General features: G+C 35.1%; 1 protein-coding gene across 1 annotated transcript in view; it reads right to left on the bottom strand.

Annotated features, from left to right (window-relative positions):
* woc (zinc finger protein without children) overlaps positions 1–14,014 on the bottom strand; it is a 98,848-nt gene that overhangs the window by 59,110 nt on the left and 25,724 nt on the right. Inside the window, exons 5-8 of the mRNA XM_081727230.1 lie at positions 13,393–13,625; positions 6,068–6,266; positions 3,362–3,516; positions 129–250 (exon numbers count right to left, since the gene is read on the bottom strand). Coding sequence (XP_081583356.1) covers positions 129–250; positions 3,362–3,516; positions 6,068–6,266; positions 13,393–13,625 — 709 coding nt within the window. The remainder of the gene's footprint in view (positions 1–128; positions 251–3,361; positions 3,517–6,067; positions 6,267–13,392; positions 13,626–14,014) is intronic.

Raw genomic sequence — 14,014 nt, 5'->3', positions numbered from 1 at the left:
GGTATCTTCCTTCCTGATAGTGTCGTCTTGATGCAACTTGGCATACTCAAACGTAATTTGTGTTTATTACTCATGTACACACGTGACTACACAATACATTACATAATTTAAGAATAGCAAATACTTACCTACGGGACGATACAGCATTTATAGATACTTGATACAGCGTTAGACAATTAAGAGAACACATCATAACAACTTGACCAGAACTTGAAATTCGTCGTATCATATCAAAGTTGTATTTCTTAACCTGAAAAACAGAAAGAAAAATGCATCATTTTCAAATAATTTTCAATTTGGAGGGGCATTAGTTGATATATGGGGTGTAACTTGAAGTATATAGGCGTTTTTCCATGTTTTGAGAATTGCTTGCCCAAGTTTAGGAAGATATTACCTTTTGCCCCCCTGCGAGAGTATAATGCAATAACAGCATACATTCCATCGGCTTACGCCGAAACATATCAAAAGGCCCCTAAAAATAAAATAGTAGTGAATAATGGATTATCACACCTCTGATACTACTTTGCTAGGCGTGATCTTACTTGCTGAAATCAGGTACATTCCATTACATTTTGTTACGTTTCACTTGCGACATTGTAAGCGCGCTTATGGTTTTTTTTTTTTTTTTGGTCAGAAGCCGATAAAGATGAAACGTGCCTCTTCTCTGCTTGTTGTATACTTTTATTGATAAATGGGAAAATTTTAATTTTTCATAAAATGAAAAATATATTACAGGTGAAAGCCTATGCAAATATGAGAGGTATTTTAAAAGCTTGAACAGTTTGTAAGCATAAAAGTGACATCTTTCACAGAGCCCAAAAAAGCGACATCTTTCACAGAGCCCAATGCTATGGGTAATACCGTATTTGCGTGAATATAGGCAGCATTTAAAATTTTGACACGAGATTATAGAAAAAGTAAATCTCGAATATAGGCCGCACTACGAAATTTACGAGAAAATTGTGTGCTGTAGCTTTGGAAGTATGTATCAATCATCCATTCAAAGCTAGTATAAGACAATTCTATAGAAATTACATCATGAACAAAGCAACTTCGACGCTAGGAGGCAGTTTGCAACGTGGTGTTAGAAGTGTGCCATTGGATTTTGGTTGTTTGACGGTCAATATCGGAAGAATTTGGCATGAAAAGTTTCAGAAAAACTAGAATTTCCAATAATCTTTATGGGACTGAAGAAGACCTTTGTGATAGAGACTCTGAGCAGCATTCTGGATTGTCTAGCAAGAGTGAAGAATCAGACGCTGGTGATGATGGAAGTGATTGTGCTTGATTCGGGTGTGTACAAACAAGCTGACGCAATTTTGCCAAACACAGTTGCTTTTCTTCTTTCAAGAACAGGTACTGTATATAAATATACCGTATATATTACACATACTGTATAACAAAGATGCGTATTCCTGTTAATAAAAATATTAAGTGTACAAGTGATTTTTGTGCCAATGTAAGGTGTTATTGGTACCCAATTAACGTGGCAATTTTTACGATCAAGGGAAGATTTTCTACTATTTTCCTAAGTCTTTCATGGTTTACAAAAGTAAATGCAGTACCTTATGGTGGTACTAATTTCAACCAAGATGATACGTGTACATGTCATTTTGAAATTAATGATTCATTAGCTGAGGGGAAAAATTTCGATTATATGCCGCACTATGATTTTTCAAACCAAAGTTTAGGGGGAAAAAAGTGTGGCCTATATTCGCGCAAATACAATATATTGTGTGTTTACAACAAAGTACAAGATAAGTTTTAACCCACTAACTAAGGGAAGACTCACTATATAAACTACAAATTTATTAGAGGTGAAGATTTAATTTTGGACTTGTGTTTATTAGGATTTAGCAGCTCTGGAGATATTAGAGGATTCTACTTTGTTAGTGAGAATACCTACAGCTGTAGAGATCATCACATTTTTCAGAGTAAAAATGATGTTTTAAAGCAGTAGTTCTCAACAGATGTGTTGCGAAATTTAAAAATCACAATTCATTTAAAATCAATTCAACATCTTCAGCGATAGGAAAAATGCTTAATAATACAATGTCACTATTTTATAAAAATTAATATGCCTACACTATTATAGTTTATATTATTAATAATAAAAAAAATCAACAAGTGAGTCGCGAAGTGTATCATCAGTCAGAAAAGGTAGGGAGCCGCTGGCCTAAAGTATATTGTTTAATATGAAAGTGCTTTTTACATTTTATTTAAAATGGCTCTTTTATTATTTTTATTTAGCAAAAGCCTCGGCTTACGAGCATGTTTCTCAATATTTTTAATAGGCAACTTTTATATATCTACAACGCCAATTATGGGCAATTAGTTAGAGATTTGATTAAAAGTAAATTTTCCTGTATAATCTTTTGACATGTTAACATTAATAAAGTTACGTTTGGTTTTAAAGTTTCATTTCTTTTCACTTGAATATTTACTACCCTTTAGCTTATATTTGTTCACTTATCTTTTTTTCAAAAGTTTATTAACCATTTTACTATCTATTATAAATCTGCATATCATCATATAAAATTACATATTTCATTTATGCATCTGAATCTTAAAGATCATGCTATCAGTGATTTTATTTAATTTAACAAAAACTAAGTCTAATTTCTTTAAGAGTAAACGATAACACACATAAAATGACAGGCAAATGCAAATGAGTGCTCAGAACCCTTAGTAAAATTAATTGAAGAACTCATGAATACAGCAAAGGAATAAAGCAATAACTAAAGCTACATATTTAATTTGCAATTCTCACATAAAGGATGTTTTTTTTTTTTTTTTTTCCTATACCCTCTTTAAAAATGCAATCTTCCACCACAATTCGATCCACAAACAGGTGAAATCTGTTCTGAATTATTTCCTAATACTCGTGAGTGTGACTGGACATACAGACAATACAAATTCAATTACGATTTATTCACTGCTCTGTTTACTAAAATGGTGGCTATGTTTACTTGTAGCAAATAAAAGTAAATAAATAAAGGATGATGGGTATCTTAAGGAAAAGCAAAAAGTTACCTATACAACACCAAAATTAATTAATTGGAGTACAAGTTAAAGAGAAAGGAAATTTATAAAACAATGCAACGCTTTGAGCTGACGGCATAATCGATCGCAAACCTTCAACTCTGCTTGTAAAACATTACTCGGAATAATTTCGAAATCCTTTCATTTAATTCATATATAATCTTAACATCGTCTGAACCTGACAATTGTAAGATTACAGTCAGCGCACTAATTGTACGAGATTCTCTTACTAAGCTTAAGGACGACATAGTTTCTAGTTCTATAATACTAAAATTAAGCTAAAAGAAACTTTCTACGTACAAAAATTAACGTTACTTACTTTACACCAGTTACACGGAACAATTTTCCTGTTTGCAAGAATGTACACATTCATACAAGTTTTACAGCAAAAACTGTGAGGGGCTTCATCGTAAAATATTGAATACCTATCATTGCCGGCCTTGTCAAAGTATTTCTTACACTGATCACATTGATCTGGAATAAAAATACACATGATTGATCACTGCATACATTTTAATCTATAAAAGTAATTCTACCAGGATTTTGAAATGGTTATCAAACATACACAGACCTGACAGAAATATTTTAAATAACTTTCGAACTGCTACGGATCTTCAGTAATATAACAAACCTTCGTAAATGGATTATCCAGTTTGAGACTTACTTTTATAGGAAATTTTATTATTACTTTACTTCGGTGAAGGCGATCGAAAAAATTCAAACGGCAAGGAATTTCCAACGTATGAATACCATTTATATTAAACTGCAGCTCGTGAGTCATAAACAGCAAGAATAGAAACTGTAATAATATAAACCCATTACCAGATAAGCGAACCTAACAAAAAAGCTAAATCTAACAACATAATTTAAATGCACGAATATTCAATTAGACACGATAGTGTAACATAAATATATCATTTTTTGACCTACACACTAATATATCATACACTATATATGAATAAACAAACTATACTATAAAGCAATTTCTCTTACGATTGTATGTACGTATATATTTATAATTTTCTTATGCTAAACCATTTCTTTTGTTACAAATTAATAAACATTTCCGACTGCTTGTGTTTTTCGTTTACTCGTTTTCGTTTTGTCTGGTGATGTGCATGTATAATAAGAAGTTGGTTGTAGTAAATTTTTAGCTTTCATTAGACAATACAATTTGCTGTAACCCCATGTATTTATACTTCTGTGATTCCTATAATAAATACATTAAAAATAATTTAATCTCTCCAAAAGAACACGTTATTACACGTAAAGCCCTATTTCCAAGATATAAAGGATAATCTTTAAAAATTCAAGGGATTTTTACAAAAAAAATATCTGGTTTTCATGCCTGCTTGTGTCGTTTGAATTATTTATGGTATTATGCTTAGTCATATTCAAACATAACCACTTGATTTATTGCTCACAGAATACAAAAAGGCGATAAAAGAAAATGAAATCGAGGCTCCTGTTATATTTTTTTAGAACAACGCAAACTGAATATAAAATCCGAGTTGAAGATAATGGGGAAATTAATGAAATGAGGAAGTGGGATAATTCAATACTCACGGATATAATATTGTACGCAACGACTGAAGTACACTAGGAACCACCGTGTTCCCAGATGTAACTGAAGGTGTAAATCATTTTTTTTTTTTTTTTTGGTGCAAAACATGTAAATTGACTCATAACTCATACGTATGGATATTATGTCGTTAATTTTCAGTTTGTTTAGTTGGAGTAGCTTGGAAACTATGAAGCAGAAGAAAAAAAAAATTCATTTTCACCGATAACTAATCGGATCAGGCCTCTGTATGGGGGTAACTAGGGAAATCATAGTTTTCATAAATTAACACTCTGAATTGGCAACTTTGCTGATCTTTCAGTGCATCAAAAGATGTGTTAAGGGTCTGTTTACATTATGCAATTCCTGAAAACAATTAAAAACAAACTTGGAAATTATCATGATAAAACGTTTACTTACATGCACCCGGCAACACTGCTACTATCAGAAATGACTTACCAGCTCTACAGCGGATGCTGGGAGTGTCCCCTGTTACGATTCAAACACTAGTTCACACGTTTCACCAGGTTGGAAGCAATTTTACAAAGATTAGAAGTATTAATGTTCTCAATGGCATGCAAAATTCGTTTCCAGGTCTTCAATAGTTTGAGAATCGTTCTTATATACCTCTTGCTTTAAATAGCCCCATAGAATTGAATAGCAGTGTTGCCGGGTGCATGTAAGTAAATATTTTATCACGATAATTTCAAAGTTTGTTTTTCATTGTTTTCAGGAATTGCATAATGTAGACAGATCCTTAACGCACCTTTTGATGCACTGAAACATCAGCAAAGTTGCCAATTCAGAGTGTTAATTTATGAAAACTACGATTTCCCTAGTTCCCCTTACAGAGGCCTCATCCGATTAGTTATCGGTGGAAATGATAACTTCTTTTTTCTGCTCTATAGTTTTCAAGCTACTCCGACTAAACAAACTGAAAATTAACGACAGAACATCCGTACGTATGAGTCAATTTACATGTTTTGAAGAAAAGAAAAGAAAACAAACTTCGGTTACATCTGGCAACACTATGTGGTTCCTAGTGTACTTCAATTGTTGCTTTCTAGTTTAAAAATATATACATACACAAGGCTTCATTTTGGTATAACCATTATTTGTGTATCACTTCAGGTTCAAAAGTTCTAATATCCCAAACTCCGGGTTGCATTGTATATTGGACACCCTGTACCACCAACCCAATATATGTTTTAAATTTTGAAAAGTGTAAGCTAAAATGATTGGATATGCTACAATCAAATTAAGAATCAGTAAGTAACTATTACATAACTATAACTTCAATCAGTAATTAGAATAAACATCACTATATTCAAATTATCATTTAATCAAAATAAAACATCAAATGAACACAATCCCGTACAAGAAGCGACAACAGTAGTGAAACTGAAATTAATATTTTATACTACTATGCAGTACAATTTAATTGTTATTTTGTAATGTCCTTACCTGCATTAATTTTGTTTACGAATTTAAAAGCAGCAAAGCACGGTTCACTACAAAGTTTATGAGCTTTACTGTCATGAAGAACTTCAACCTTTACTATTTTGCTCTTGTTACAAACAGAACACAAAGCAGTTACCATTGGCGGAGGATCAGTGTTATTCATATTTTCGTACTTCTCCATACACTGTTGACTGCAGAAATCCTATAATCACAAATACGACATTTTACAATGAATGCATCAACGACAACGATCTTATGAACGTTTCTCAACGTATAATATGACATTTAGCATGCATATATATTATCTCTCTCTCTCTCTCTCTCTCTCTCTCTCTCTCTCTCTCTCTCTCTCTCTATATATATATATATATATATATATATATATATATATATATATATATACTCCATCAAAGTCTTTATCATAATACACTAAAAAAAAAAAAAATCCCTAAGAAGTGATGTCTGAGCAAGAAAGTATTTCGTATATTTGCACAATTTATTAACTCTATTCAGATAGTAGGTTTGTAACTTTCAAGAAAAAAACAATATATCCAAATCGCTACTGAGATCTAAACCATCTCTATGAAGAAAGAGTAGAGCATACCCATTCAATTTATTTTTACTTGTTCTACGGCCATTCCACGTAAATATAGCCTAAAGACAGAAAATCGTTTTAAATATATTTTGCTCGTTATTTATATAAAAATGACCAGAAAAGCTCAAAATTTACTATGCAGATCGATTTCTTGTTAAAAAGTTTTAGTTTTTGTCTTTTTGAGCGATTGAAATTCCATGCTGTACGAAGCCAGTCGAAGGGAGAATTTACCAACAATATTGGACACCCCTACACAACACATGATAAGCATTTGATTCAGTTACACTGCGGTGTAGACAAGCACGTACACCTTAGGAACTGAAACTCAGAAGTTTTAAAGCTGTTAGTATATTAAGTAGTCTTCTATTTGACTACTTTTGGTACCAATGTAATTATGTAACGCACGTTACAAAAAAGATATATTTTTTTCTATACAACTTGTACTAAAAGTCAGAAGTAGTCTATCTTTTGCAAAAGTAAAAATGAGCACATGGGCAATACAATAAAAAGATGAATATCATTATATTTATAATTTAATAGGCAAAAACTGCGTAACGGGTGTTACATTGCCAAAGTAACGGGTGTTACACGTGAATTATTAGCTTGGTTTGACAGTGATATTTTGCACACTTAGGCTAGCTCTAAGACTCTAAAGAGGGAATTTGAAGTTAGTAAAGTTATAGAAAGTCCTCTTCTGAAGACATGAATTATGGTAAGGGTGAACAGTGTGCGAATTAAGGGACATTGAACGGGAGGTGATGAAGTGCACTCCAAAGAAAATAACATCTAGGAGATATCGTGGGATAGGGGACTCCCTCTTATCTCCCCGTTAAGTCACACACTCAAGGTAGTGGTTAAATAACATAAAAGGGCCGTATTTGAATTAAGTACTCATAACATACTAACGTGTGGTAAAAAAAAAAAAGACAAAGTTTAATGGGTGGCAACACTGGTATATGGAACAGGGTGGTGGGCGTAGCCATGCCTACGTGTACAGTGATATCTTGACAGGTAAACAGGGAAGACTCAGAAGGAAATAAACACGTGCAGAGCCATGGCTGCGTCGGAACAAGAGGAAAGGCGAAAAAAACTTGAATTGTTCCTTGAGCTGCACCCTGATGTTCCAGTTGCGGAAGTGGTGAAGAAGTTCGTAGGGCTTGGATATGCCAGGTCATGGGTTTATAAAACAATAGGAAGGGTCAAGAGTGGACAAGGGACAAAAAGGAATGCGGAAAGTGGACACCCAAGGATTACTTTGGATAAAAACCAAAGGCGGTCCCTTGCACGCAGAATGTCATCAAGGCCTGGTGTATCGTACAGGTGGATAGGACAGAAGTATGGCCATCACCATGCAACGATGAAAAAAGTAGTGCAGAGCATGGAGTACATACAAAGGAGGCAGCGAAATGCCCCCAAAGTCAACGAGGGCCAAGCAAAGAGACAACGACAAAGGCTCGCCACTCTTTTCAAAGGAACCAGAGAACGTCCATTTGCACTTGATGTCGTCGTCGATGATGAGAGTTACTATCCGTTAAAATGCAACAGGCCGTTGAAGTACTTCACGAAGAAGGGAAAGGATAAAAATACGGACATCAAATATAACAGGAAGGCAAAATTTGGTCTGAAACTGATGGCATGGCTCTCTGCTGGACCCAAAGTGGCTTCGGAGCCATTTTTCATGACCTCTGGGGGTGCCATCAGCGCGAATACATACATAACGGAGTGTATCGAGGCCCGACTGATACCATACATACAGGAACATTACCCAAATAATGAGGAATACGTGTTTTGGCCTGATTTGGCATCAGCTGATTATGCGAGGGCAACTGTCGCAAAACTTGACGACTTGGGAATTCGGTACATTCGCAAAGAAGACAACCCCCCAAATGTCCCTATTGAGGATTTCTGGGCAACTCACAAAGCTTTGGTATACGCCAATGGATGGGAAGCAAATTCCAAGGAAACCCTGATCAAGAGGTGGAAGAGAACCTTCTCCGAACTTCCTTCCCAGTATTGGCAAAACTCTTTCTCAGGCATATATAGGAAGGTGCGCTCAGCTGCTAAACATGGACGGGATAGTGCAATCCATTGATTATGTCTGCAGTACATGTCCAGCATTTACATGCTTTCAGTAACACATTATTGTAAGTGTATAATAAAGAGTTACTTGCTGAAACCTTTGTCTCTGTTTTTTTGACCACACGTTAGAAGTCTACTTCTTTATCAGAAGCCCCATACGCTGCTATTGGAAGTCTTCGTTTAGCAAATTATTAGAGGCTGCAGCGCGACAGATTTTCATCAAGAAACCGGAAAAACCCTACACTACGCTACACAGACTCCGAATTTGTGAACAGCCCTTTGCGGAAAGAGGATGTTTGTGTTGGAATGTTGACTTGCTGGCAATAAAAGATGAAATAAGTAACAAAGACTATCGTGAAGTTCGAATTCGTCAAGGACTTTCGGACGAAAATGGTGATATTAGAGTTATGTTCTTGAAATCTCGTGGCGAAAAGGAATTCGAACTACGCCGAAGTTTAGAAAGTATACTAGTGACGTGCCGTAAGGGGGGTTTAGCGGGGTGACGGCCCCGGGCGCCGAAGTAAGGGGGCGAAAAATTCGGTAGGAAAAGAAAAAGAAAGAAAAAGAGAGAAAAATTCTTCACATATCAGTACAAATTAGTATGAACTTAAATTCTCTTCCTGCTTTAGAAATTGGTCCTATAATGTTACTCATGTTAGGAAAATACATGTGCACATAGATAAAATGGAAGGAAAATAATAAAAAAAAATCCTCAAAATCAAGGAAAAGCAGGGTTTATTTTGGACAAGTTTCTTACGGTTTGCCCCAACCACACTGTCGCTTCGCGGCTGGTCTGTCGACCTCACTACTATGTATGGGGGCGACGTCGTATACTCTCGCCCCGGGCGCGGATTTTCCCAGCACGGCATAATATGATTCATTTTCAAGACGTGATTGGTAAACTGCCAAATCCGATTATGAAAATTAAAGAATAACGTAAAGTTGTGTAGCAGTTTAGTTCCAGAGTTAATGTCACTGAAGCATAAGAAGAACAGACTTTTGTTGATGATCAGTGTGTCAACAGACATACATATTTAATATTGAAACTTCCTACATTCTTCTGATTTATATGTTTATTGTTTTGTGTTTTTATTTCCTACATTGTACTATGTAATTTTTTTATCTATTAACATTGTAATATTTTGTTCTTTACATAATATGTTCATTAAAAGTGAAGTTGATTTAAGTTCATTCGCACTGTGTAACACCCGTTACAATTTGTGTAACACCTATTACGGTATTGAACATTTTTTAAAATAAAAGCCATTACACTTATGGAATTTCTGATTGTAATATTCACATCATACTTTCAGAAAAGTGCACACATAATTGGAAACAAATTTTGAGCTGGACCGTCGCAGAGTTTGGCTTAACTTTACATGCATCTGAAAGTGCATGTCCAATTGCTGTAACGCCCGTTACGCCACATTTTTCACTCTCACTGAGTTGTAGTATCATGTATATGTAACAAATTAAGTGTTTACTAAAATATACAGACAAACGGTGATGTTTCGAGGCAGTTTGATATATCATGATCCAGTAAGGACATTTCTATAACAATTTCTATTTGTCCAAATGTAACACCCGTTACGATGGAATGGCCGTCTAGTTAATTTCTATTTCGAAGACTAGTTCGTAGGAAAATATTTTCATTGCATTCACCTAACGACTGTAGAGTTCGCCTTGCACTTAGAGATTTTCTTTAGATCCACGTCATTTTTGTCTCCATAATTCCCATTCCCCCCCCCCCAAAAAAAAAAAAAAAACTTTATTATAAGAACTAATCAAGTCGTCTCTGTGAACTTCGAATGCAGGTCGAACATTATCAAATGGCAAATCACATTTGGTTGAAATCAGGTGCTCAAGAAATGATAACATAATCGTGCTAAAAATCTTTCAGCTCAAGCAGCAGTAATGTCATTTAAGCACCAAATAAAAAGTGCTTTTCGGTAATATGTTTCCGGATATACGATGCATTGGATCAATATCTCGAGAGAGCAACTGTTACTTGAACATGAGAGTAGGTAAACTGAACAATTCCTGAAGTTCAGAATCAGCATTTTGTGGCAAACCATGTATAACTTTCTCATAACTATTGCTTATTGTAGTGCACGGTGGACATCGATTCCTTTAGTTCGAAGGCTTTTTGAAACATTGCAGGTCAATCCCAATTATTTTGAAGTGACATCTGGAAAGAATAATCGTATTCCGTACAAAATAAAGCTTGTTCTGAATGTCCCCCAGATAGATGGCTGACTCAAACGCTTCAAAAATTGAAATAAACATTTCTTTGAAAAATAATACAACGCCTTGCCACTATCTCATTTTACAATGCGTTATTCTCGTGCTTTCTGAACCTAGTTTCCATTTTTTAACTTTTGCTTTAAAATGCAGGTGCATTTTGCACCGACTCTAAAAAGTATTACGTAAATTTTACTCAACCCTTTTTGGATAAGACTCCATTTTTCCGATTACCTATTTTTCTGCTTTTTACTCACCTATTACTCTTTTCAGTTGAAAATGTTATTTTTCTAAAAATTCCGAAGGGCTGCAGCCCCCCTTCTGCGTACACCATTGGCATGTCGAGTGATACATCAATGGTGTATACGATGGGAGACAAGAGTTTCCACAACAGACATGCTTCCCAATATTCGAGCGAGATGGACAAAAGGTTCGTTCAAGCCACCCTAACTGATAGGACGGCAACCATCAGTACAATCACAACTACTGTAGCTCCCCATCTAGGCGCACGAACACTAAACAACAATTGCTGGGGACAAACCTAAGTTTAACGTTCCTCTTGCACAATTACCTCTGACACTTGTTCATAGCTGACGTGCCGGGGGGTGGGGTGGAAGGCGAGGCTGTATTGGTGAGGTGAATGCTAGTGTGGTATTAAGCGATTATCTCGGACACAGTAACGGCCGTGTGAATGTTCGTATATACACAGATGAGCGGGAAAATTCACTGCGTGGAGTTCGCAGCCGTCATATGGAACTCACATCGGTATGGGAAGCATTAAGCTACTTTCTGGTTTTCATTCGGTGGGAGTTTTTCATTTTTTAAAAAAAAACTGTCCGAAAAAATCCCATCTCCAAAAGTAAACTACCTCTTGTGGATCTTTTCATTATTATTATTATTTTCGTTATTATTATTATTAAAGAAGTATCGTTTGTAATTAAATATGTATTTATGAAATATGTACAAAATCGCCAGTCATTTTTTGGGAGATAATTGCACGCCCCAAAAAGTACCATTTGTGAATTATTTTAGGACAAATATGATGCCATACTGTCAGGTTATTAATGAATCATGTATTCATGAAATATGAACAAAATCGCCTCGAGCAGTTACTGAGAAAATTGTCTGAAAGGAACTCACTCCCAAGAGTAAATTACCCATTCTGTTTTTTTTTTTTTTTTTCAGAGAAATTACTTATACCACAACATGAGGTTGTAAATGGAATATTGATTTATGAAATATGAACAAAATCGTTAATAGTTGTTTTTGAGAAAATTGCTAATTTTGGTTTTTTACCTTTCAGCAAACCAATCTTACTTTTGAAGAAAATGTACAAGTCTTCATAACGTAAAAATATAAAACCTAAAGTTTAAAATATGGTCTCGATACGTTGAATGGTATAGCCTCTAGACGAATGAACATATTTATATCGGAACATACAGACAGACAGACATCTATAAATCCTTTTTCTGGCATATAGGGATTTAGGATATTAGATTTCTGGGCTTTCGGCATCTAAGGCCATTTAGCCCTTCACGATTTGAGGGACGACGTCCCTCGGCGAGCACCCAATCCGGGGAAAGGGAAGGAAGGAAGCGGCCTGGGACCTATAACTTAAGTACCACTCCGACATTTGCCTGGTGTGAATGAGGAAAACCCAGGAAAATCTCATTCAGGGTGGCTGGCCTGAAAAAGCGTGTTACACTTTTTCGACCGAGTGACCCCACCGGGAATCTCTGGCATATAAGGGTCATAAAACGTGTAAATCAGCTGAAATTTCAAATTCATTTCTTTATTATTATTATTTTATTTACTATTACCGTACTACCTATCGGTACCATATTACCGTTTTCCCCTATCGTCACTCAACAGTAAAAAAATAAACTACTACTGAAAATGCATGGTTTAAGATTGGAAAGCCAACTGTCTTTGTGTCCCTCACTGACTTTCCTAGGCTCAACTTACGAAGATGGAATATATTAAGTATTTATACGGTTTTATAAGTACACATCCAAAATATTAACAAAAGAGTATATGAAAACTTCCCTATGTCGTCTGTAGACAGTTCCTATTAGAGGAAAAAATAAGAAAATATGTTATCCATCAGTAAACTATTACTACGTAGTCTCGCATAGTGTAAAAGGAGAAGTAATATAAATAAAAAGACTTTCATATAAATGATGAAATCACTACGAACACATTCTTTGTTGAAAACCCAAATTAATTAAATGTATTACAGAGCAAGTCTATCGCAAAAGAAATTAGGACAGGAGCATGGATCAGCAACAAATATCAAATAATATACTGATAAGTACAATGGAGAATTATTCAGGTCCTCACATGTGGCAGTTTATTTTGACAATTTTGTAAAATAAAGATACAATAACAACTGATACTACACACTAGTACTCACCTTAAATTGGCCTTTATCACCAACAGGAGCAAGAAATCCCTCAGTTCCACTCGAAATGTCCTTTTGACAGTAACTGCATACTTTTAGACCTTTCTTGAACTCCTCCAGGCAACCGCTAGTACAGAATTGTTTGATATCGTATCCGAATCTAACACAGTATTTTCCGAGGCTAATGGATTGAACTGAAGATTTGCAATTTGCACAATGTGAACCGAGATTAGTCTGATATTTACCTGTGAAATAAAATAAAGGAAATATACTTAACCTTAATTTTTATTTACACGTATACATTTAACCCATACTTGAGTAATTTGAAAAAAATGATTACTTACTGCGTCTAAATTGTACTGGAATTACATTTATATTGTTTCATCAAGTAGCATTAACTTCATCGATGAGGAGGAGGAAAAAAAAAAAAAAAAAAGAAAGAAACAACTGCTAAAACACTTTGAAATGAAAATGAAATCTTTGAGTTTTACGTCCCACGGTTATGCCGGTTAGGCTAAAGGAGACGGTGATGATGAGAGATGAGTGAAATGGTGGAATGAATAAAGTGGGAGGAAACGGGAGTACCCCGAGAAAACCCACGAGCACGGTGTTTGTCCACCACAAAGTTCACTTG

The sequence above is a fragment of the Thermobia domestica genome, chromosome 1, assembly GCF_964235325.1.
Source record: "Thermobia domestica chromosome 1, izTheDome1.hap1.1, whole genome shotgun sequence".
Taxonomy (NCBI): Eukaryota; Metazoa; Arthropoda; class Insecta; order Zygentoma; family Lepismatidae; genus Thermobia; species Thermobia domestica.
Note: the sequence above shows the minus strand (reverse complement) of the source record. Positions and strands in the feature narration are given on the sequence as shown.